Below are 27,285 nucleotides of genomic sequence, written 5' to 3' on the forward strand. Positions count from 1 at the left end.
TCTTTATGCAATAACAAATAAGAAATGTACACCATAATTGGCTCACTGGGAAAGGGACTGTCTTGGAGAGACACCTAACAACAGCCTGGGGGTGAGGTATGGGGTTGAGACACACACCTGGGCAGAGAGAGCTAGAGAGCGACTGTAAACGTGCTTGAGGACCTGTCCTTAGGAGTCTTACACGGAGGCCTGGAAAGGACCTTCAGGACTGGCCTTGTGCCCTGTCCTGAGAAGCAATCAGGTCGCTTTAGCCAGGACTGTTTCACAATATGGTAGCATCTTTCTTGTCACACCCCTGCTTCATTCCTTTTTGGGGGTAATGAATGGAGCACCTTGACACCATTTCACCATCTATTAGCTTACTGTGACCCAGGCATTGTATTAAGTGCCTTAGGGGCATTTTCTCCTTCATGTGCATTTATCCTCACAACAACTGACAAGAAGGTAAGACTATTACTCCTCATTTACTTAAGATGAAACTGGTTCAGAAAGACAAAGCCACAGTGAGGCGGTGACAAAGCTGGTCCTTAAACCCAGATCTGTTAACCCGGAGTCCATCCTCATCATCATCACATCCAACATCCTAACTGGACACAGATACAGAGATACCAGCTTTGCCAACTGCGCATTTCAATTCAGCACAGGCCCAGATAAATTCTAGGGCTAGCCGAACAACTTGTTCCTTGGCTGGGTGGGCCTATTTCCAGGCAATACCAAGCCAGCTTCTCTTCCTCTTTTTGTATTCTCCATTGACCAGCAAGTCCATGGTTAACTCTCTTTGCTCACAGGTGTGGAGGTGGGTCAGGGCCAAAGCCAAGCCTCATTCCTGTAGAGTTTCCAGGAGACGTTTTCACAGAACTCAGTCAGTTCAAGTTCATGGAGACATGAGCACTAATTTGAAAGGCATCCTAGATGGGGCCAAAGTGGAAAGGTTTCACTGCAATGTTGGCATTTTGGAAGCTTTAGAAAAGGAATTAGAATCCAGGCTTGTGTACTGGTTTTCCATAGGATGGATCTAGGACAAACAACCAACCCCACCTCCCCAAAAGAAACCCTTCAGCCATCTCCACTTTCTCATCCATCGTTCCTGGCCTTATATTGTCCCCACACGCTTTGAGAGCAGACTAAGGCCTAGCCCTGCCCCTACACCTCCTGCATCCCCAAGCTCTTGCTGCATACGCGCACACACACACACAGACACACACGGCTGTTGTCGCTGTTTTAGGGAAGGGGAGGGGATAATCACCACTCCTTCCAGGAAGCTCAGACCTGCAGGGAAATTTCATCTACTTCTGGAATACCAGTGGCATGCAAGATCTTGTTGTCACATCTTTTATCACCTACTCCAAGAGACTTTTCCTTTTCATTCCACTGACTGACTTCTTCCGTTTTTAAAAGAAGAACGGATTAGCCAAGGACGGGAAATAGCCCTCACCTCTCAGTGCTCTGATAGTGTTGGCAGGGCCACTGGCCACTGTTTTGCAGTTAATTAATTCAGAAGGTAAATTCTCTGACTTCATAAAACGGAAGGGCTTAATTGCTTAATGGCTATCCATTTACCTAAATAAAGACAACAAAAACAGAAATGAAACTTCTTACAGGGACAGGAATCATTGGAATGTTTTTTTTCACTCGTGCCTTGATTTATTTTAGTCACTTAACTTTTTTAATAACTAAGTTTCTTGATCTGTAGAAAATAGATAAAATAAGGAAAATAATAAATGGTATAGACGCAGGCTAGAAGAAATAAAAATATCTTGGCTTCTCCTTTCAAATCTCTCCAATTTTTTTCCCCTTAGTTTAATTTTCATGATAAATTCTATAAGTGGGTCAGAGGAAATTTTATAAATATATCTCATATATATGATATCACATGATCTATATAACATATACATATATGTTATAGAAACGAATAATGTTTATGGAAAAATATACACATCTATGCATATATATTTTTATAGGAATAAATAATATTTATGGAATAGAAAGGCAAAGCTCAGGGATCCAAGATTCAGAAGGAAGAAAGGGCAAGGGCTATGATTGCTAAAATGAGACAATCATACATAAAACAAACATAACTTTACAAACTGAAAATACAGTGATTTTTACGGGCTGACAATGAAAAGCATCACTTGCTAGCCATGTGCTGTTTGCCAGTCTTTAACCACTTTTTTATCTGTAGGCCCTCAACGCTCCTTATAGAATGGGACCAGCAGATGTAAGGGCTAAGGAATGATGGGGGTTGATAAGGGATGGAAAAAATGGCTTCTCTTCCAACTCCCATGATCAAGCCGTCTTTTCTGAAAGAATGGGGAGCGAAGCTATCCCTCCTTTCACAATTAAATTATTTTAAATGATTGTAATAGTAATTGTTACCAGTATCATTACTGCTCGCTTGGTAATTCTGCTCATCTTTCTGGAAAGCCATTAAAAACAATGCCAAGAGAGTTTTAAACAAAAAGATCTGAAACGTTAATACCAGTATTTATCTGAATGGGCTTTAAAAATTTGGAATTTTGGTGTTTCCTTAATATAAAAAGATTGGTTTTAAGTATTCAAAGGGTCTGATATAATAATTTCTTTTGTGGGATATATTTATGCACTTATTTATGTAATATTGCCTTAAATTCTGCTGTAATTGTTTTAAGTGCTTATTACGTGCCAGGTCAAGTTATTTGTATTGTTGACTTCTCACCATAACCCTATTACCTCCATTTTACAGAAGAATAAACTCAAGTTCAGAAAGATTGCACCCCTGAAAGATAAATCCTAAGTCATTTTTCACAAAAAGACGATTTAAAGTATATAGGCTGATAAATCAGAGGGTATTTACATATTTTTCAAGAATCTCTATAATCAGCTTAAAGTGTCCAATTTAGAGGATAATTTTAAATATTACCCACACTCTCAAGTTTGGATTAAGCTTTCTTTGCCCACGTAACCCCTATCTTTCAAGATCTAGGATTACATTGCATTAAAGATGTGATTTTCTCTCTACACACTTTCTCTTTTAGAACCCAGGAATGTTGTTTCTAAAATCCTCTTAGAATCCTATATTTAAACAAAAACTCAGCCATTTGAGGTGCTCAAGACTCTTCTATGTGCCTGCAGCTCCCTCACCCCATGTCTGATGAATTTTCCTCCCTTGCCTTCCAGATCTCTCTATCATAGCCTTTCAAATCATGTGGTTTTCCTGGTCCCAGAAGCTGGGATCAGCACTTCTGCCAGGAAAGCTCCTTACGTCTTTGCGATAGAAGCACTATCAAAACCCAGCTGGGCACCCAGGCTGCAAATAGGGATGAAAGAGAAGAGTCCTTGACCAGGGGGCTTCCGGGCACTGAGACGAATGTGATGGACTGGCAGGGGCCAGTATGTTCCCCTGTGTCCCTGAGAAGCTCTACTATGGGGTCCTGTGTGCCTAAGATGCTTCTGCATTCGCCATGCTCTGGCTCATCAGAGAAGCTTCTCCCAGATTCCTTCCATGGCACCGTGTCACCATCCTACTGTCCCAGGCTCGCTCTCTCTTTTTGTCACTCGAGCTGGAGGTTGGGGGCACAGGATAGGTGATGAGGCCCAGAAACAAGTGAAAAGACACTTGTAGCTCCACCACCAACCAGCTTTTTTTTTTTTTTTTTAAAGATTTTATTTTTTTCCCCTTTTTCTCCCCAAAGCCCCATGGAACATAGTTGTATATTCTTTGTTGTGGGTCCTTTTAGTTGTGGCATGTGGGACGCTGCCTCAGCGTGGTCTGATGAGCAGTGCCATGTCCACGCCCAGGATTCGAACCAACGAAACACTGGGCCGCCTGCAGCGGAGCGCGCGAACTTAACCACTCGGCCACGGGGCCAGCCCCCACCAACCAGCTTCTTGACCAAATGCAGAAAGAGAGGAGCAAAAGCTTTCCCAAGCAACGACTATTACGCTCATTTCATAAGGCCTACTATACTAATTTGCAAACATGGATAGACACTTGGGATCAGCAATAGGCAGAAAAATCTGTCTGGGGCCCCTTCTGTTACCAGGGACTTGTGACACTCTAAGAAAATCACAGGCCATCACTGGGCCTCAGCTTCCCCATCTATAAAATAAAGGCGTTTAACAAAAACGATTGCCAAAATTTCTTCCACATCTAAAATTCTATTAGTCTACTTCCTAATTTATTTTTCAGTATATACAGTCACCAACCAGAAGGCACTTGTTTTGTAAGGTTTCACATATCTCATTCCAACATTTTCTGCTTTTTTTTCAGTTACAGTCGCTCCATTAAAAAATATAACAGAAAGGAACTGCATGTTGCCTATTTTGGATGACAACTCTTAAGGCAAGAAAGACTGATACCAAGAAAGGAGAACAGGGGAGTCATTTCCCACAGATGAAGCAGGAGGAAGCAACCTCCCTTCACCCATATGCATCCCCCACGTGCAAATTCCACAAGTGCCAGCTGGGTAGAGGCTAAGAGTGCTGCTTATTTCTGTTTAGTCCTTTTCTCTCGAACTCAGAGCATTATTAAATTGATTTTGATTCTGCCTAAGGGCATAAAAGTTGGTGTCAGGGGCCGGCCCAGTGGCATAGTAGTTAAGTTGGCGTGCTCTGCTTCAACAGTCCAGGGTTGGCAGGTTCAGATTCCAGGTGCACACCTACACACTGCTCATCAAGCCATGCTGTGGTGGCATGCCATATACAAAATAGAGGAAGACTAGCACAGACGTTAGCTCAGTGACGATCTTTCTCAAGCAAAAGACGACGACTGGCAACAGAAGTTAGCTCAGGGCCAATCTTCCGCACCAGAAATAAAATAATTGGTATCAGAGCTACCAACAGGTAAACACCTAGTTCAGGATTCTTCCCACCAGAGCTCACCACCACCTTTCTGGACTGTCAGGTTATGTGACTGCTCCCAGCAGGTTTCTTAGAACCTCTTGACTTGACCCCAACAAACCCGTCTTCCAGTGGCCCAGCCCAAAATGGAGCACTGATGGTCCCAGCTGATGGATGACCTGCTATTATAGCACAAGTGAAGGTGCCTGACCTATAGCCCTATATATAGGACCTATATAGTCCTCTGCTCAGCAGAGCGGTGCTTCCTTCTCCCTTCCCTGCTAACAGCGGGAGGAATCTGTGGTGGGTTTCTGCAGCCCAGACCTCTGACCCCACACTCTCTCTCCAACTACACTAACCTATGTGCCATCTAACTACAGTGCCTTGCTCAGTGCTCAACTCGGTGTTGGCTGAATGCCTGAGTAGATGATATGAGACGGAGAAAGACCATCTCAACCCTAAGAGTCTATGAGGCTATGGACATATCACCCCTAATGTGGAGGATCACATTCTTTAGGCCCTGCAGCAGCCAAACTTTCATGATGCATATAAGCAAGCGGTTCTCTGTCTAGAAATTTCTGTGTTATTTTCTCTCGCATGTTCCTTGAGTCTGCTGTACAAAAGGACTGGCTGATTCCCGACCTTGTCTTGACCTCCAACAGCCTCTGATAACCCCTCTTCTGATCCACACCTTCAACTTCTGCTCTTCCAGGCCCCTTTGATACAGCCTGTTCCTGTGCATAGTCCTTCTACCCTTGTGTCTGACAGTTGACTTTAGGTGGCTACGTGGAGGGTTGATTAGAAACAGCTTGGCTTGTGAAATAGACGTACCTGATATAGTATACAGCTTGGGGGAAATTTCTACAGTCCAGCTGGGTAAGAGAATAGCTTTTCCCAAGAGGAGCAGTGTCTCACTGGGAACTGAAGTGAGGGAAAGCGGTCCCAGTCTCTCTGCTCAACCACCACCAACCAGGACGGCTGGAATACAGCACAGGTGGTCTTGATGCCAAGCACCACAGCTGCTCATATTTACAGGTTTGTGTGGTCAAGGGGTGTTATTTTCATGAGAGGGGAACCACTTGCTATCAGCCCTACAAAATGAGCATGATTGGAAATACCTGTGTCTCTATCCCATGATTTAATTTGTTTGGAATTTAACCACCTGCCAATGGAGGAAAAACCCAAACAATACGGAAATTTTTTTCCAAAGATTCAAAAAGGAACAAGGAGGGGCCGGCCCCGTGGCCAAGTGGTTAAATTTGCGCACTCTGCTTCGGCGGCCCAGGGTTTTGCATGTTCGGATCCTGGGCGCGGATGTGGCACTGTTCAGCAAGCCATGCTGAGGTGGTGTCCCATACGGCACAACCAGAAGCACTCACAACTAGAATGTACAACTATGTACTGGGGGGCTTTGGAGAGAAGAAAAAAAAAAGGAACAAGGAAATAAACAATTCTTATAACACTAAGTCCCTGAGCAGAACACAGTACACAGGCAGGGCTCTCACAGACTCCTAACCATTTCCTCCCTCCGGGACTGCTCTCCTTTTCAACTACTGCTGCCACGGTAGTCTTTGCCAAGACTTGACCATGCTGAGGCCCGAGTCCTCACCTGCCAGAGGGTTCCATGATTGGGGATATTTTTGTAAAGAATGGACAAGGGTAAGGCATTTCTTAGTTCTTTATATTCTTAATCATCTTCTTTACTTCTGTGTTTGGTTATCCAAACTATATCACGATCCCCAAACAAAAACATACATCTAAATCCTCAACTACAGAATCCAGATGTGAAGAGCAGAGGGAAGCTAATTTTCAATTCCGGTCCGTGAGAACTGAGACCTGAGAGAGTGCACAGGAGCAGTTCTGGGACTGCTGGGCAAACTCATTCCCTTACCCACTGGACTACAGAAATTTCCCTAAGGCACATACTGTGCTGGTATGTTTATTCCATAAGCTGAGCTGTTTCTAAATTAATCTACTCTCTACATAGTCTTCTAAAGCCAAGTATCAGGTAAGTCATAGATTCCCTTAAGCCAGGGTTTCTGAACCTTGGCCCCACTGACACTTTAGACTGGATAATTCTTTGTTCTGTATATGGGGGACTATCCTGTGCCTTGTCTGATGTTCAGCAGCAGCCCTGGCCTCTACCCACTAGATGCCAATAGTAACTTCCTCCAAACGTGACAACCAAAAGTATCTTGATACATTGCCAAATGCTCCCTGAGGGGAAGGGGGCAAAATTAGCCCAGACTGAGAACCACAGCTTCATCTAAGGGCAACACTCTCATCATATACACCAAGATGAGTCACCCTTCTACCCGCAGGTGAATGTTCCACCCCAAAGCTTGTTTTGTGGTCTGCATATATGCCGTTCATGTCAATGGAATGCCTCGTATTTTTGGTTTATCAAGAACGATGTGTTAAAATTTCACAGTTGTTTTCACTCACATTTTGTTTCATCAGGCCAAGTGCAAAACACAAGTACTGAAGTGATTTAAAGACAAAAAAACCAACAATAGGGAAGCAGGACAGGAAAGTACATACTGTTCACCTTTGTATTGATCTGGTCCTTTAAAATGCAGCCAGCGTTGTGTACACAAACAAGCCTGCCCACCCTCCTACCTTCCACGCATACATATGCACGGACACACAAACACAGGGGCTACTGGGTCCCATGGCAGATGACACTCTAGTTCTCAAGAGTAAACTACACAGGGAGTATTTTTGCCATCTGCGCATGAGAAATGCCCAAGTGGAAATTGATACAAAGGGCATTTCTGGGGCAGATGGCTTGGTCTGGTCACCCAGCACGGGCCTCAAAGGCGCTAGGGATGAGTGCAGCACGCTGAGCAAGGCAGAGGATGCAGAGACTTGCAACTGAGCTCCAGCACTGCTTCTGCACTCAGCACACTCTTGGTCGGGGATCTAAGTATTTGGGCTTCTATTTCCTCACATGCTAATGAACACTTCTATCAGAGGCCTTTCCAACTCTAACAGTCTACGTTTCTAAGAATATAATGCAGACAAATGTCACTTCCACCCACCCTACAATCCTTCTCCTTTCTAAATTAATCATTTCTGCTATTTCCACCTCAAGGGATGGTGACTATTCTCAATTCAACAGAAACTGCAAAAACACACAGGATATCCAATTACTTTCAAGAAAAAGGACCAATCCTGTCATCAGAGGTGATGACCTTATTCCTATTTTTTACCCAAGATTAAATCTCTGTGGATAGCTAATGTTCCATTTTCAAAGAACTATTAAAAAGATCCATCCAAGTCTATCTGAACTGTGTGCTGAAAAAATGGAAAATACCAGTCCCATGGTACCTATGAAGTCATCGGAATATTTATAGCTCTTGACTCCAACCAAGGGACCACCTGACTCTATACCCTATGCAGAATTTTCCATGTATCATTTCCTTCTTCTGCACATGCTTCATAAACATGAAGTGCTTCAGTAAACACCAAAGAAATAACACGGCAAATGGTACTGTGGGAGATGCATAATAATACAGGAAATGAAGGAGACCGTCCGTATTATCTCCAGCAGTGAGCTCAAAATTTGATTTTCAAAACTATCTTCAAAGATTGGCTGCTTCATGTCACAGTAGTAACATGAACCATGTTTGCTTTTCAATCACATGGAGTAGCATCAGAAGCCCAGTTTCACGCTTACACCTTGTAAAATGATCTATTATCTATGCAAATTTATTACAGGGAGATTTAGGTCCTGGAGGTGTGTTTATTATGCTTACTGATTTAAGAGAGGGAGTTAATGGGGCTGGCCCCGTGGCTGAGTGGTTAAGTTCGCGCGCTCCGCTGCAGGCGGCCCAGTGTTTCGTTAGTTCGAATCCTGGGCGCGGACATGGCACTGCTCATCAGACCACGCTGAGGCAGCGTCCCACATGCCACAACTAGAAGAACCCACAACGAAGAATACACAACTATGTACCGGGGGGCTTTGGGGAGAAAAAGGAAAAAATAAAATCTTTAAAAAAAAAAAAAAAGAGAGGGAGTTAAACAGAAGAGGGATGGGAAAGAGGAGAAGGAAATACAGACATGAGACAGTCTCCACACTTCAGGACCTCAGTCAATGACTACTGGAAGTCCCGGACAGACTGACTGTATATGATATAGGGATGACAGAGGGCTCCAGGTGTGCAGAGGAGAACATCGTTAAATTATATTGTGGTACGCAGCACAATCGCCCCAAATATGTGCATGTCCTGATCCCTAGAATCTGTGAAACCTAAGAGTACGTTACCTTAGAAGGGAAAATGTTACCTTACAAGGTTGCAGATGCAATGAAGATCGCTAATCAGCTGATCTTGAGATGGGGAGATTGTCCTGGATTATCCAGATGGGCCCTATGTAATAACATGGGTCTTTAAAAGTGAAAAAAGAGGAGGCAAAAGAGAGGGTGTGTGAAATACAGTGTGAAAAGGACTCAACTTGCCATTGCTGGCCTTGAAGATGGAGGATGGGACCACGAGCCAAGGAACGCAAGTGGCCCCTAGAAGCTGGAAAAGGCAAGGAAATGGATTCTCTTCTTGAGCTTCCAGAAAGGAACACAGCTCTGTCAACACCTTGCTTTTAGCTTGGTGAGACATATGTTGAATGTCTATCTTATAAAACTGTATGATAATAAGTTTGCATTGTTTTAAGCCACTAAGATTACAGTAATTCGTTACAACAGCAAAAAAAGATTAATGCATATATCCATTTTAAAATACTCTTAATACTTTTAGGTCCTATTTATACAAGGCATCCCAACCCTTCCACTCTTTTCTCCACTAGCCCCAAAAGGTGGATCTATTTATAGACAAGATATTCTACTGGGACCTGTCTAGAGTGGTTTGGAATCAGTTTTTGTCTTTAAGACAAAAGTCACATGTGCCCATTAGTACACAGTGTGTTTAAACACAGTCAAGTCAGACCAAAGGGACTGACTGTCGGATGAGTATCTCTTTCTTTAAACTCAATGTTTACAAATAATTATTTCCAAGGTACTCTTCACAGCTAATTTGCACTGGGCTAAATTAAGGAGATGGGTTTGCATGTCTGTGGTCCCAGTGCATGGTACAAAAGCCTTAGCTGATCATTTCTTGAATGAATGAGCAGACAGGTGATGACTTTGCAATGGAAGAATGGACTTGAGGCTTCTGGATGGGAGAAGGTCTCTACAGGAGCTCTTTGGACTAGAGATGCCCAAGGTTGGACCCAACAAGAATCCAGTCCTCTGGGTTTCCTCCTCTTCTTCCCACAGGACCTCTTCTACATCTTAGGCTCTGGTTATGGCAGGACTCCTCTAGGCTTGAGGAGCAAGAGGGGTGGGGGACACAGTACCAAGCTTTATGCACACTTCAGTTTATATTCCTATAAGATTGAGACTCTCATGACAGACTTGTGATAATTTTCTGGTGTGTTCACTTCCCTGCAACATAGAAGAGAGAGGAAATCTCCACTTTTTCCCATAGAGAATTAATCTTTTTAAGCTCATAGAGTCATTTGAGTTTCTAATCGACAGGGTGTTTAAGGAAGGGTGGGAAAATAGGCAAGATGTTATTTGCACCAAAGCAAAACCAACTCAGACTTTCTTGAAACTGATGAGAAATAAAGTGTAACCTCTCCACGACCCTTCACCTCTGTCTCTCTCACTTTTCCATGGCATCCTGCATGGCCTGAACAAAGCAATTGCTGCAGGGGAAGATCACAGAATAAAAACAAACAAACAAAACACAAAATAAACATGAAAAACCCAAGAAACTTCAAGGGCATTTAGTGGTCATCCACACCCTCAATTTTACAAATGGCGAAACGGAAGCTCAAATATACCATGAAATTAGATTCAGAAGTAAAACTGAGATGAATAAAGAAACAATCTTAGGCTAAACAAAAAACCCACCTTTGTTTGTTTCTTATCCCAAACAATATTTCTCAGGCAGAATGGTTTCAACAACTTGCCTAATGCCAGAATAGCTTGTGAAAAGCATTAAACCTTAGGATAATTTCCACACAGATTACTCTGTTATGGAGGAAAGATCAGCAGGCTTATAGGAAAAAACTCTACAAATTGCCCCAAACTATAAGGAAATAATACAATTACCCTGTCCATCTGGACTGATACAAAATCTAAATTAAATAATATTTTATGAGAAACATGGCTTTATTATTTTCAAATACTTGGAGTATCTGAAAAAGCTAACTGTGTTTCCAATGACTGCCTTTCTGTGGTCTGCTTAAATCAATTACATAAAAAAGTCAATATCCAATGAAAAATTTGAGAAACTTTTAGTGAAACTAGGATCAGAAAGAAACTTTCTTAATATGGAAAACAATTCTTGTGCTAAGTGACAACATTATACTATTGGAAACACTAGAAGGACACTTCCCAAACGTTTGCGACCAAGGGATTTTCATTTATGTATCTATTAATAACCTGTGTGTGCCAAAAAATGCACTCCAGGAAACAGCAGAAGAGCCATTTGTCTTTTAAAATCATGAACAAGACAAGGCTGCCCTTTTATCACAGAGATTCTTTGATACTATTTTGGAAGATCAAGCTAATAAAATAAGACAAGAAAACCAAATACAAAACGTTAGTTAGAAGGAGAAAAGTTACAATTTACAGATGATATCACTGTTGCCAAGAATCAATCAAGAACCTAGTAGAATAATATAAAAAAATCAAGTTGGCAGTTTACAAAATAAACTCACACAAATCAAGATCTTATCTATTCCCAGCTAGAAAATGTAATTAGAAAAACAACGAATCCTACTCACAATAGGGACCCCCCCACAATAATAATAACAAAGAACCCCACAAAAGTTACTCAGAAGTATATTTAACTAAAAATAGGTATAGAATCTCGGAATAAAATAAAAATTTACTGAGGAACATAAAAATAAATATATAGACATTTCATTATTGGATGGGAAGACTCAATAGTGAAAGATGCTACTTCTCTCTCAATTCATTAAAAAAATTTTTAAAATTTCAACAAAAACCACAATATAAATCTTTTTAGAGGTAATGATCTTATAATTCTGAAGTTCAATTAGAGGAATAAATGTAAAACATCATCAGAAAATTTTTGAAAGTTAAGAATACCATGGGAAGTCTTGCATTACAAATATTACAATTCAGACAAAGCACTACGAGCACAAAATAAAAAAATGAGAGCAAAGACAAAAGCCTTAAGGGAAATATTAACAAATTTGATTTTATAAAAGCTTGGGTCAAAAACGAAAAAACAAGCAAGATTGAAAGACTAATTTAAAACCAGAAAAACATTTGCAACAAAAATACAAGCCCTTAGTATATAAGTAGCTCTTATGAATAAGACACAATTCTCAAAAGACGACATACAAATGAATAAAAATCATCTGGAAAAAAATGGTCAAACTTATTAGTGATAAAAATGGATGCTAATGAAAATTAAGGCATTTTCACCTGTCCAGCTGGCAAAGAATCTTAAAAAGAACAGTGCTCAGCATTAGTGAGGACCTGGGAAAACAGACCCTCCCCTAAATCAGCTGGAGGGAGGCTCAGCTGGGATAATCTTTTTGAAGGTAATTCAGTAATAGTGCTAAAATATCCAGATCCTTTAACTTGGTTCCACGAGGTCACAGGCCTTGTCTTCACTCTGTATCCCTGCTGCCTAACACAAGTAGGAGCTCAGATGTATTTAGTGAGCGAGAAGATGTGGGGAAATAGGCATTCTGGGGCCTTGGAAAGCTGAGAACAAAGATGCTGTACCAGACCACTGGGTGCTGACTTCTCTGGTCCAGGTGACCTTGCTGAGGATGAGTTTGGGTCACTAAGCAGGAAGGATGAGGGTGGTTGCAATGTTTCCTCTTCAAAAGTAGATTGTTAAATTCTTCCTTCATGAGGATGGGAGCTTGAGGGTAAAGGGCTATGGCCTGGTACCCTAGATTCGGCCAGACTCTGCCTTGTGCATCAGCCACTATGTGTGTCCCCGAAGGGATTCTGAGGGCCAAGGGATGCCCCACTAGAAGTGCCACATCTGCTTCTGCTCTGTGCAGCCACCTGGCTTCTGGCAAGATACCTTTTCCCTTGGCTAGGTCAATCAAGAGCCTGATCATACTGTGTGGCTTCTTCCTACCCATCTGTAAACTCACTTGAAACAATTCAGGAACTCCATAATCCGAAAAAATACGAATATGTCAATGGAAGATATATGTCAATGGAAGTGTCCAATATGCTTAAAAAAACTTGCTTAAAAATAAATAAATACATGAATAAAAAATGTGGAGTTAAACACAAAGGCAGCTTAAGCTGGCATCCTCCAAATTCCGAAGGAAAGGGAAACTTAGAACGTTTTTCTTACGTTGAGTACTTCCTTGAAAGACAAGATTTCATCTTACCAAGCAGAATCTCAGATTTTGTTCACAAATGCAACTTCACTGCTTCAAAATCTCTTTTGTACTCACAACTTTAAGATACCCCTAAGTTATAATATTACAGTTACATTCAAATTAAAGCTTCCACAGAACATAGGAGGAGAAGGAATGGTGAAACAGATTTGTCTCCAACTTTAGAATAATTAAGTTAAAATAAGGAAATTATCTTGGGGGAGGATGGTGTTGACTGTGCTTAGTCCTTCCGTGATTTTCTTTAAAATGCATGCAAAGCAAAGCTGGACCTTCCCTGCCCACCCCCATCTTCCCCTTTCCTGCTGTCTTCAATGACACACCCTCACTCATTCTCCTTAGCGAAAACCACACTGTGTTTTCCCCAGGAGGATTCCACTGGCCCGGAAGAGACGCTAGAAATGTGTGAAGGCAGAGACAGAGGAGGGGAAAGGGCTCTTGAAACCCACTACAGTTTTCTCAAACTAAATCAGACACTGGGAGATGGTAAAGCTACAGTAGAAAATTTCACATTTTTATTTAATATGCTGGAAAGCAAAGAAAAATTTTCCCTTTATGGACATAGTGTTTTTTTTTTTTTTTTAATGGTGTCTACAACGAACAACAGTTAGATTTCCTTTTGCCACAGAATCCCACTGCTTTTTGAAAATAAGTTGTCACCTTAATAATCAATAGTAGGGACTACCATCAAGAGAGAACAGGGTCCTAAGCCATTTGGAATTCCAAATTTGAGCAGTGTCCCAGTATGGAAAAGGGTGGAAGTAGCAGTTGTTCCTTGACTAAGTACTGAGTTCTACCCTGTCTGCCAAGTCCTTGTTCTCATGGGGCTCAAGTTCATTGAGGGGGAGTGGGGATCCAGCAAAATTAGTAGCAATTTAATATTTGTATAGCCAACTACCGTCTTCCAAGTGCCTTCTCATACATCCTCAGATTTAATACTCAAACCATCCAGTGGTATTGCTATGCTCAGACATTAAGTGTCTTGCACGAGGCTGAGGTCATAAATGGCAGAGCCAGCCTGACTGCCTCGCCCAGACTCCCTTCTCAGCCCATCGCTGGTGAGGAAGGAAGGAAGAGCAAAAGGGCCAGTGTCCTGTCTGCTCTATCACTGCCTGTCTTTGGGTCCTGAACGCAGCTTTAAAGTCTACACTCTTCCACAATTTTGTGAGGGATGTAGCTGCTTTTAAAACTGCTAGGTTATTATTTCCTCTTACTCCCTTTGAAACAGCAAATCTGAAAAATCATTGATCCTGTTTTTTTCTCCACATTACAAAGAAAAGTATGTTTACTATGCTGCTGTGCTAGAGAAATTGTTCTGCCAATCAATCCCAAATCCTGATTCCCGCCCCCCCCCCCCCCCCCGGCAATTACTGGCATCTTTCTAGGGACAGCCTTTAATTGGCCTAACATCTGTCAAGAATAGAACCTATCAGGAACAGAGTTGGGAAAAGATTGCCTTTTAAAATTCATTGTTAAAGCTCTTCTATGAATGGCTGGTCATAAGCAGTCTGTAGACCATAGACAAGGGGACTTAAGGATGCCACATCATTAATAGCCAACTTTCCAATACCCATACCGATGACACAGATAATCAATATTATCTTTGAAACAGAATAAGCCAAAAGAACTGAACTGAGCTCTTTCAAAATCTTCCTACGATTCAAATATTCAAAGCAAAATTTCACCCCCTTCCTCCCCAACTCCCTCTCCCCAACATATCTCACCTCTAACTGCAGATCTGGAACAGTAGGCTCAAGAACATCTCTCTCTGGAAAGTCTATAAGAATTTTAGAATTAAGAAGAAAAAAGCGATACATCTCTTGAACACTATGTGCCAGGCAGTGTGTGGGACCCTATGGATGTCAAGCTGATTGGGCAAGCCCCCTCCTCTCCAGCTGCTCAGGGTGCAGTTGGCAGGACATAACCGCAAACAATTATGACAAAACAAAGTCATCTATGATATAACAGAGGTATGTGCAGAGCGCTGAGGGAGGCCTGGGAGGAGTGGCTGACCATCTCTGCTTGGGAGGGTGGAGAAGGGGGATGATAGAGGTGTTTCTGGAAAGAAGACATTCTAGAGTGATCCACATGTACAGAATGGAACAGAGATGGACACGTTCAGAGTGGCTGGAGTTACCCATGTGTTGAAGTAACAGAAGGCCAATGGAAGATTATAAAGGATAACTTGGTCAGCTTTGTTTATTTTAGGAATATAACTCTCTGGAGGAGGGTATCAGAAGGTAACATCAGGGGCTGGCCCTGTGGCCGAGTGGTTAAGTTGGTGCGCTCCGCTGCGGGCAGCCCAGTGTTTCGTTGGTTCGAATCCTGGGTGCAGACATGGCACTGCTCAACAAACCACGCTGAGGCAATGTCCCACAAGCCACAACTAGAAGGACCCACAACGAAGAATATACAACTATGTACCGGGGGCTTTGGGGGTAAAAGGAAAAAAAATAAAATCTTTAAAAAAAAAAAAAAAAGAAGGTAACATCAAAATGGAGATGTTACCCAGTCCTCTCCTCCATCCATCCCACTAATTCCTGTGGATCTATGGCTCGACAAACTAAACCAGAGCCCTGGCCCTCTCCACCGAGTTGCAAATCCACACGTCCAACTGCCTACTTGACTCTCCCCTTCAGTGGCTCACTGATATCCCCAAACTAACATGTCCAAATTAGAAGACTTGATTTTCCCTCACAAACCTTTCCCCCACACCATCCCTGTCATCCTTGATAAATGGCCACATCTTCTACCCAGGTGCTCGAGTTAGAATCCTGGGACCGTCAATTATTCCTATCATGCCCTCACCCCCTCAGGCAACCATAAGCCAGTCCAGTCGACAGTAACTCTGAAATCTATCTCGAACTTGTTCCCTCCTCTCTTCCTCTTCCTAGTCTACCACCTTAGCTTAGGTCACCACCTATTTCTCTAACTCAGGCTTTCTCAAATTAGCACTAAAGATGTTTGGGGCTGGATAGTTCTTTGTTGTGGGGGACTGTCCTGTTCACTGTAGGAGTATAGCAACATCCCTGGGCTCTAGCCACAAGATACCAGTAGCACTTTCCTCCCCCAGTTGTGACAGCATTGTCTAAGGCCCCCTGGGGGAAAAAATCAGCCCCAGTTGAAAGCCACTGCTCTCACCCCACCTTGCCTCACTCTTCCTTGCTCAGTACCCTCCATCCCACAGGCCTCTCCTTCAGTTCCTTGAATCCACCAAGTTCCTTCCTGCCTCCAGGGCTTGGCAAATGCTGCTCCCTCTGCCAAGAATGCTCTTGCTTTCACTTTTCTGTTGGCTGGCTCCTTCATGCTTGCGATCCCAGCCTCCCGTGTTGCCTCCTTAGGCCCCCCTGAATACATTATTAAAAGGCAGCACCCCCGCCCTTGTTTATTTTCTTCATAGCACTTGTAAAGTTAGTAATTATTTTATTATGTTTACTTTTTTTGGTCTGTCTCTATGAAGACAATGAAAGCATTATTAGGGCAGGGACTTTCTCAGTCTTGGCATACCCCCAAGGCCTAGCACAGTGCCAAGCTAAATAAATATTTGCCAACTGAATAAATGAATGAATGCATGGACAATCAAATGTATGTCTTCTATCCTAAGCACTAACCATACCCTTAACAAAAGGACAAAGCCACAATATGAAAAATTAGCTCAGGAGAATTAGAAGGTCACCTAGACAGCCTATATTTCAGCTCTGCACTCAATAACCAGATGCTCCCTGATCCATAATGCAGTGTAGACAGCAGCACATCTTGGATGAGTAGAAAGCACTGACATAAAAGTAACAGCAGGTCATCTTCTCTCCGCTGGCGAAAAAGTACAGTTAGACCCTGTGAACAGTTAAAAAATTTCCTTATAACTGAACCCAATTGTGTCTCTGGGTTTCTGGGTGTACATATGTATCGGGAGTTAGGCAAAAAAGATACAGGAAGACTGAGAAACTTAATGTTACAGTCCCCAGAGACCACAACCACCTTTTTGTTCTCTCCTTAATGAGGCCTTGAATGTCTCTGGGACAACAGCTTCCATGCAGAGGGCTGAGCTGCCCAATCTTCCTCTCATATGATAAAAGTCACAGACACACGATCCACAGACAGTCAACTGAACTCACCAGAAAATAGGGGAGTACCGTCTGAAGGAACTTAATTCCCACAGGGGAAAATAACTTTCAAAATATTCACCCTCCTGCCCGATACTTTATCAGAGCTTTATTGCTATTGAGCAGATTATTAGTGAGTTATTCCTCCTTCTGTGACAGCCTACAGAACAGTTAGGTTTGAAACGTGTTCTTCTCCTAATTTGACAGTTCAAAATATGTCACTCTCTCCAAGTGGATCCTACATCTCTTACTGTCAATTTTGAGTTCTGTACTTAAGAATAAGTTTTGAAATGATTACTTTACTCGTCATTTTATTTCCAGGGTTTCACACAGTGCCCAAGAGATTGATTTGTTTCCCATTTCAAAATTACTATGTACTTTCTAGAAAAAGGTATTCTTGAGGCTATAGCTCAGATTTCGTTTTCAGAGGTGAGACACACTTTGGTAGAGGAAAGTTGGCTTTTGAACCAGTGAATGAGGGGGAACGTTTTCAAATTGTTCAGTTCTATTCATTTTTTTCCCATCCCAAAGATGGCTGGGTTTATCTGTGTCACTGGCCCCCACTATTTTCCATTTTAATGTCATAGGCATGACAGCGTTCAGACAATACTGCAGTGGTTAGGGTCCAACAGACCCGCGCGAGAGATTAATAATGGGTTAAAATCCCAGCCTTATTCTGCTACTTACTTGCTATGTTCCCTGGAGCAGGTTACTAAACCTCTCTGTCCCTCAGTTTTCTCATCTGTGAAATGGAAATAATCGTACTACCTCACAGGGCTGCTCTGAGATTAAATGAGTTGACGATTCTAAAGAACTTAGAATGGTGGCTGGCATGTGCCAAGCACTTAATAACTGTTAGCTCGTATTATTAACACGGCTTTTAAAATTGCTTCTGATTGGTAATTATTATGCTTTAATTTGCTGAATTAATAGGTTTCTGGCTAGAATAAACTCAATGCAATTTGATAAATAAGATTCTCCCAGCAACCAATGAGTGTAACTCCATAAAAGTGCACAATTTCTGAATAAGCGCATGGCATACGTCCCATTACTGTTTGTTAAGGAGAGAGAAGACTAGAAGCTAAGCTACAACGTTGGTTTTCTTTTCTGGAATCCAGAATAAAGAATTCCAGAATTTTAAATTTCTCTGTTCTTAAACAACTTCTTAAGAACCATCTTTAGAAATCTCCGTTAAGTTTCCAGGCAAGGGAAGAGTGATAAAGAGGGATCAGCCACAGGCTTTGCGACAAGGAGCCTGCTGGCCACACCAGAACCCTGCTGGCCAAGCTGTGTAGGAAGGCACAAGGATCGTCTGCACATATGAAGCCTTTAAACTTGAAAATAAAAGCAACGTTGTGCCCTGAGAGCAGGCACTCCAGCTCAGATGGCCCAACTGGCTGCAGAAACACTGAAAACTCCAGCCTCGCAGCGTCCCATTAACACCAAACTCAACAATGCAGTGGTGGTTGTTGCCCCTGAAGGAAGCTGTGCAGCAAGCTTGGGGTAGGATATTATCTCCTAGAGTCGGTGCTTTTGGAACACCAATGTGATGTTTATTGGAATCAGGGACCAAAAGATGGAGTTTCCATGGTTATCCAGAATGCAGAAGTGCAGCAAACCTGCGTGGCTTAATACAGATACTCCCTCCAAAGTGAATGCTAGAACAGGTCACTTCGAAACAAACAATTCAGGGAAACAACCCAATAGGAGGGTTGGCTTCTCCTCCTATCTGAAGCTGCCAATTGTTTCTGCTTAATTATCTGCAACATCTTGCTTAAAAGTCATAAAGGCAGATTTGAAATCGCTTGCTTTAGGACTTAGCGAGGAAGAAGACAGAAGCACAAGGGATCCCACACAGAAGCTGAGGGATTTGGAGGGAAGATGTGCACAGCGGCGTGGATGGTAATGGTACATGATTATACACACTTCTAAATCGAGCGAGATTATTTAAAAATTCTCCCTCTCTGAACGATGCAGCTCATCTTGCTGCGTAATTTTAAAAACACTACAGCAGCCCATCATCAGGAGCACATCTTTCTCTCTTATTTCCGAAGCTACTGCCATTGGGAAGGAAACAGTGTCTTGCTCCAGCACTCACTGTGTACTCTCCCACGCCCAGGACAGACCGGAGTCGGCACCAGGATGCTAAGTGACTGCTCTCCTCAGGAACCCAGTGCCGGGAGAGGTAGTCACACTGGAAGCCAAGCTCAGTTCTAACAGAACTAACCCAACTGGCAATCAGAGGCTGAGGGATCTTGCTTTTGCGAACAGAAACAGTGACATCACTCATTGGTGTTCTACTTTTCCCAGGATGATGTGCTCACATCTGTTAAATCTTTTGATCCTCACAGCACTATGAGCCGGTCAAGGTAGGTATTAATTACATTTCGTCAATAAGAAAAATTAAGATTCAGATCAATTAGGGAGAATGCCTACGGTTGCATAACTAGTATCTAAAAGAGCTGGACTCACATCCACCCTCTACTTAAAAGGGCAGTTTGGTCTGGGCGAGGGTTTTCAGCCTTGTTGCTACTAAGATTTGGATAATTCTTTGTTGAGCTCTGTCCTGTGCATTGTAGGGTGCAGCACTGCTGGCCTCTACCTCCCAGATGCCAATAGCACCAGCCTCACAACTGTGACAACCAAAACGTATCCAGACATCACCAAATGTTCCCTGGGTGCTGGTTGCGAACAACTTGGTCAGTGTTTTGGATTAAGGTGAATTAAGAATAACACTTGGAATGCCAAAGGATCACTCTTCCTACAGACCAGTGCGGTTGCTATTCACGACAACTGCTGCTCAATGCAAAGACACGGATGTCTCTGTTAAGCTACAGAGTGTACCTCCATCAGTGCAGAAAGCAAGTGCCTTGTTTTACAGAAGTGGTGGCTTTGTAGAATCTGAAGGAAAGGAAGAGTGGTCAGGGCACGGGACACTAGACAGCCCTTCCCCACTAATCTTAAAATGTTACCCATTTCATTTCTGAAACATTCACATGATTCGAAATTAAAAACACATACAAGGTACGTACAGAAAAGTTCCCCCAACTCATGATTCCCACCACCTGGGTCTTCGCAGCGGCAGCCAACGTTACCAGCTGCCTATGGATCTTCCCAGAGTATATTATAAAAGAGCATGTATTTAAATGAATGCTTCCTCTTAGAGGAAAGTGTCTCTGAGTCATTACCTCACTCGTGTTTGAGAAGTCATAAAAGACACCTTTCCCTGCAGCGTGGCAAGGGGCAGGCATTGTTCTTCCCACATCATCACTGCCTGCCTCCCCTGGTGGGGAAACTGGCGTAGACACTGGAATTAAATGACAGCCAAGGTCTTGAAAAATAAAACAAAAGAAAATGGAAAAAAATGGGGAACTTTGATCAAGAACCCTGTTTGTGTCTTAGTCTGGTCAGGTTTCTGCTAGGGCATTCTGAGTGCTGTCATCAAGTGGGCCTGTTACGGTGGAAATCAGTTAGAGATTCACGGCACACCCAAAGCTGGGGTGCTAGTACCAAAGGCGGGTGATCTCCACAGCCATGGCAGCCTGCAGCAGTTATCAAAACCAGAATCTCCCAGTGGGGGCCTATTGTGGGCAGGCTCAGGAAGGAAGGAAAAGTACAGAGAGGAGGGGCGACAGGCCTGGAATGACAACTTTTGGGTGGAAAGTGGAGAGACGAAGAAAAACAAACAGTGGCAGTAAAAATTTCCTGTGTCAGCCCAAGCCCAGGTGATAGGGACACACAGATAAATTCTGATGGACAAGTCACAAAATCAGGACATCATATGGCTGGAGATTTTAATCATCTCCCTGACAAAGAACTGCTAGGTGACCTGGGATAAACCACTGAACCACAGTGACATCTGTTTGTTCTATAAGGGTGGGGCTGGGGTGGGCAATTTCTTCACATAGAAAATAGAGAAAACTCAGGTCTCTGGCATCGGTAATTTACCTGAGTTAAACCATTCTTAAAGTGAAATGATGCCCTGCTTTCTGCTAAGTTTATCACTTTCTTAAAAAAAAACTCCTCTTCTTCAAACTTCTCCGGTTCCATCAATGGCAGAAAATTTCTAGTAGTTACTCTGATTGGAATCATTCAGGTCAGGCGTAACTGCGATTTGTACTGTCATTTCACCATGTCGCTAATCTCCAAACCAATGTCGTGGTACCATACTGCCTAGAATTGCGCTATCTAACATGGTAGCCATTAGCCAGATGTGCTTATTTAAATTTAAATTTAACTTAAAAAGAAAAATTCCTCCATAGATACATTGGCCACATTTTAAATGCTTAATAGCCACACACAGCCTGTAGCTACCGTATTAGCGCAGATTATAGAACATTTCCATCATCGCAGAAAGTTCTAATGGACAGGGCTGGCCTAGAACCTAAAATCCAAACTCCTCAAACCAGCAACCAAGGCTGGCTGTCATTTAGAGCCAGCCCATACTTCCAAAATTGCCGGCTACTTTCCCCAAACACTGACACTGAGCTCTGTCTAGGCCAGGCTCTCCCATACCTCCGACAAATCATGTTCACCCCTGATTCTGTGCCTCTGCTCACCAGGTTCCTCATCACTGACACAGATGAGTAGAGAAATCAATGTCAAGTCGCCTAAGGAGCGGCATTTTCTGCCATGACAAAAGGCAATGATGCATCTATGAAATTTTTATCCCAGCAAAATGTTCTGCTAACGAACAACTCCAAAAAAAGGACTCTTCCTCATAAGACTGTAATGAGCTTCAGGCTCGTCAGGACTTGCTAGAGGATTAAGTGAAATGCCACTTCTCTTGGCACTCAGTACCAATCTGAGTTGTTTAATTTTTTCACAGGGGCCTATCCTTTTTCCTCTTAAATATACTGTATGGACATAGGGAGCAGGGAGCAGGTCTTGCATGCATTTCTTCTGCATCTTCCTCTCCTATCTCACTTCTCTACCCAAACAGAGCAGAGGGTGCAAATTGGTCACTGTGTGAGGGCCGGATATGATCAATAGCATGTTGCTTTGTCCAGAGTATATTTTTGAAAAATTTTGGATCACTTGTCAACCTTTAAAAGTTGGGAGATTTCACATCAGAATCCACATTTTTGGTTTCTTGAAAAATCAGTAACTCTAGCAACCCTGGGTGAGCACTCCTGCATAGCTCTATTAGCTGGAGCTGAGTGCCACCTACCCCCTTTTAAGACGGCACGTATTCTCCTGTTTATCACTTTCCCTCTGGTTATTTCACTCCCTCATTTCCTGCCTGGCCCCTGCAGGCTTCTGCGTTTACAACTCTTGTGGAAGACGATAAATGAACTGAGAATGGAAAAACTACACTCTGTAAACACAGCCAGGAGGCCCTTACTGCCTGTCTCAATGGGCGACATGTTTGTTTTAAGCAGCTAAAAACAAAACTCTTATTTTAGCCATTAGCTGAAGACCATGACCTCACCCGCTGATTTTAGCTATTCTTCCTGGGCTCCACAAGAACTGATAATGGATTAGGGAAATGGCCAACTGGAAGAACAGAAGGCAGCCAGCCTAAATAATCACACGCAAACAATTGCGACTCAGAGTAGAACATTGTTCCATGAACACAGAATGCTTCCCCCAAATGCATGGAAATCACAGCACTCATGATGCTGAGTGTTGCTGGCAGCTGCCCAGTGAATCTGCGGCTTCACACAGAAAGGCTAAACTTGTTCACTCTAACCCATATCGATTTCTCCTCTTTTGAACACTTCATTATAGACTGCTGTGTTGTCAAACTGTCTTCGTGTCTTGTCTCTCCCACTCAACCATTAAGTTCCTTATACACTCTTTGCTATCCTTCTCATGGCTAGCACAGCACATCAGGGAGCTCTTAACCTGGGGTCCATGGATTGGCTTCAGTCACAGGCAAACACTAACGGGTTATCAAAGCTCCTTATAAAAAAGGGGCATACCCATGGTCAGTGCTTCAGGACTGGGAAGAAAATTAACTTTAAGGTATTTGTAAAAGGCACAATAGTTAACGAAATGCCTGGTGGCCCTGGTGACATTCCTCTAGTCTGTTAGTTATCATTCTCAGTGTTTTGGCAGCTGCACATTTCCAAAGCACAAGTTTCATGTTTTCATTAAGGTCATGGGTAAAAAACGTTAAGCTATACAGGGCCAACTTCTGTACCATACTGTAGAGACTAAGTGAATAGGGAGCAAAACTGCCATTCTGTCCAACTGGGTACAAACACACTAACCATAATATTTAATCCCTACTTCTCCACCTTGTCTGAAAGGATGCTGCAAGAATCTTCCAGGTGCCTTTAATTCAAGATTCATCAAACTTGAGCATTCTCCTTATCTGCGACTAATTTAATGACTCCTTCTTAATAGGAAATGTAGTTAATTTGACATAAACTATATCTTTGCGAAGTTCTGCAGGTTTGTGAAACACATGTGTCTTCTCCAAATGTACATAAGCCATATCTTTACTAACCTATGCTCAAGTTATGCTGAGCAATGGTCTCACTTACATCTGGTTTCCAGAATGTATCTTTTCCTCATTTTTGAAAATAAGGATGATATTTGCTTATTTCCTGCCTTTTGAAACTCTCCCATTCTCCTGATTTTTCTAAGCTCACACTCAGTAGTTTCCCTACTCCAGCTCTGAGTTCTTTCATCTGGGAAATGGTTCACCTGGGCCTAGAGGCAAATAGATTTGCAATAGCTAATGTAACAGTTATTATCATCTCTCCTAACTCCACCATTAACACCTCCAGTTTGAAGATCTTTTGCCTTCATTGAGAAGAATTAAATTGAATAGTTCAGCTTGGCTTTTACCTACTAAAGCACCACCTTCCCTTAGTGATTCCTTCTTGCTGTGCCTGTCAACAGCATGTTTACTGAGGGCGCAGGTCTAGGCACTGTGCTCTCTTCTCGGTGCTTGTCTTACAGAGAAGGTAAATACCTCCTCCTCCACTACTTACCTTTCTTTTAAAATCAGATCATCAAAAAGATCCCTATGTCATCACACATTTAAAAAAAATCATTTGTGTTTTTTTTTCCTCTTAAGTTTCCTGCATCTTCTCTTATTTTTCAGAATTATTTGCTATCTTAGAATGTGACTTTTAGTTTCTATAACCTTCCCAACATCGCTGATTTCAATATTCTGTTAGAGACATTAATCATAGAATCATATCTATAATATGGTTGAAAACCTACTTTACCAAATTCTTGGGCAGGGCACACTTACCAAACTCCAAGATATTCTTTCTATTACTTTTATATCAATAAAGAACTCCTATAGGTCAGAATTCAGTCAAGAATTTAGTGTCTCGCTGCTGATAGAGAAAATTGCCTGAAACTCATCTGAAGTAATAACAGGCTGGCAATGTGACCATCTCTACATTGGTCTCATACTTGACTGAATTTACAAGGAGTTTTGGGTAAAAGAGATAAGATTTGGTTTTCCACCTGTGTCTAAAAATAAATAGTATATATTTTTTTTAAGTAGAAATCATTTTTTTTTAAAGATTTGCCCTGAGCTAACATCTGTTACCAATTTTCCTTTTTTCTTTTTTTTTCCTCCCCAAAGCCCCAGTGCATGGTTGTACATCCTAGTTGTATGTCCTTCTAGTTCTTCTACGTGAGCTGCCACCACAGCATGGCAACTGACAGACGGGTGGTTTGGTTCTGCAACCAGGAAATGAATCTGGGCTGCTGAAGCGGTGAGAGGGCCAAACTTCAACCACTAGGCCATCAGGGCTGGCTCTGAATAGTGTATTTCTGCGTTTAGTCAGATGCACAAATTCTGTAAGATATATAACACGACTTCCAAGCTCTTGAGTCTTCACCCTCCTGTTCCCCAAACACATCATCACTTTGAGTGGCAACCTCTCTGTTTATATTTCTAGGTTTGGCTGAGTAGGAAAGTCAGAAGAAAAGATACACCAGGAAAAGGGGCATATTTTCCCGCATGAAAATTGAACAGGAAATACATCATGTTAGTTCCATGACCTGAATATGTGGACAGATCAGATGGCTCATGTACTTTATGACAAAACTTCTTGCTAGCTATTCATTCAAGAGTAAAAGACAAAAGGAAAAGTTAAGATATAATAAACCTTCAATACACAAACCTCCTACTCCTAAGAGGAAAAGAGGGCAAGAACTTTTTAAAAGCTAAAATGTGTGGTCAATCTAAAATCAGAAGTAATGGTGCCTGGGGGCATATAGTACCCAGTCATGTTCCTGAACATTAGATTGGTTGCTGGCAGACAAGAATTCAAAGTCAAAGAATGGTAAGGTAAGACACGCTGGGAAGTCTGGAAAGAGATTTTTGTGTTATGTTATATGGCAATTAGGAGTTAAGGTTGCAGAGGAAATTAAAGTTGCTAATCAGCTGACTTTAAAATAAAGAGATTATCCTGGATTATCCAGGAAGGCTCAGTGTAATCACAAGGGTCCTTTGAAGTGTCAGAGTGAACAGCCTGAGAAAGACCAGTCTTGACTGGCTTTGAAAGTGGAAGGGAGCACGATGCAGAAAATGCAGGTGGCCTGAGATGCTGGAAAAGAGGAGGAGATGGCCTCTCCCCTGGAGCCTCCAGAAAGGAACGCAGCCATGTAGACACCTAGATCTTGGCCCAGTGAGACCCATGCCGGACCTGTGACCGACAGAACCATAAGATAATACATTTGTGTTGTTTAAGTCACTCAGTTCATGGTAATTAGTTGCAGCAGCAATAGAAACTAAGGCAGTAACTTACATAGACTGCTTTGGAGGAAAGAAAGGCCTATGACGATCTTAACATTCCAAACAGTAAAAGTGTTCTTTCTGAGCTGAAGAAAGAGAATAAAACACTCACTCACCTTTTTATAGGTTTTTTCTTCATTTTGTTTCCCAGGTGCTGCATCTCCATTTTCAGCAGCAGAAGACATCTACAAGAGAAAAACATACCTATTTGAATTTACAGCTCTACTCTGAAATACAATATGCTAATAATATTGCCAACTAGAGGATCTATTTTGGTTAATCACGGTTTTGTTGTTATTGTTGTTGTCGCCAAGAAAGGACGTGATTGCTCACAATACTAAAAACAAATCTTTGTTTCCCAATCTTTCAAAAGTAAATTTTTGCTTCCAGATCATTTTGGTAGTATGCTTTACTCCATATGCTATAAGAAAGATGTTATGTAAGTTCAAGCCCATATCATGTGGATAAGTTGCTTTCTACAAAGCTTTTTTTTTTTTTAAAAAAAATAACCCTTATTTTCTGGTTATAGATGATTCCTCTAAAAGTATCTGGAAAGTACCAAAAAACATGAATGAGGACAGAAAAAATTACTCAATTCTGCTGCCCTCAGGCAACTCCATTATTCAGATTTTTGTATATTTGTTTCCCCCTTTTGTTCCATGCACTTTCACACTAAAAATACGATACCATCTTACCCAGCATTTTTCACTTAACGTTTATGTAATAAGCATTTTCCCATTTGATTATAAAAATCTCATCGTAAGAATAATTTTTTCTAGTTGTAAGCTACACCACTGTGTGAACACAATTGTGTGTTAATACTTTAGTTAATAATGCTAACATGGAAGGATAGTTGAGGTGGTCCATGGGTTTTGCTTCTAGAAGTAATATAACAATAATTATTTCATGCTTCTTTCTTTGTCCAACTTCAGTGTTTTCTGGGATTAGATTCCTAGAATCACTAGGTCATTGAAAAATTGAAAGCTCTTACAACATATTGCTAAATTTCTTGCCAAGAAGAACATACCCATTCACACCATCAGCAGCAAGTGGGAACTGGTTTCATGACAGGCTTAGCAGTGAGTATTATCATTTTAAATATCTTTGCTAATTTGACAGGTGAAAGAAAGCAGCTCTTGATTTTAATTTGCATCTTTGAAAACTAGCAGTGAAGGTTAACATTGTTTGCATATCTTTTTTTAGCTGTTTGTATTTCTTCTTTTGAGTTTTTTACTGTTTTGTCCATTTATCTGTTGG

The 27,285-nt window shown here is 42.0% G+C and overlaps 1 protein-coding gene across 8 annotated transcripts in view; it reads right to left on the reverse strand.

Moving 5' to 3' along the window:
* PIP5K1B (phosphatidylinositol-4-phosphate 5-kinase type 1 beta) overlaps positions 1-27,285 on the reverse strand; it is a 279,654-nt gene that overhangs the window by 140,645 nt on the left and 111,724 nt on the right. For 6 of the 8 annotated variants that reach the window (XM_070590460.1, XM_070590458.1, XM_070590464.1 and 3 more), the window contains exon 3: positions 26,145-26,213. In XM_070590460.1, the coding sequence (XP_070446561.1) occupies positions 26,145-26,213 (69 nt within the window). Of the gene's footprint in view, positions 1-14,939; positions 15,128-26,144; positions 26,214-27,285 lie in introns of those variants that run through there. The other 2 variants (XM_070590457.1, XM_070590463.1) reach the window with 2 other exon arrangements.

Source organism: Equus przewalskii, chromosome 22 (genome assembly GCF_037783145.1).
Source record: "Equus przewalskii isolate Varuska chromosome 22, EquPr2, whole genome shotgun sequence".
Classification (NCBI taxonomy): domain Eukaryota; kingdom Metazoa; phylum Chordata; class Mammalia; order Perissodactyla; family Equidae; genus Equus; species Equus przewalskii.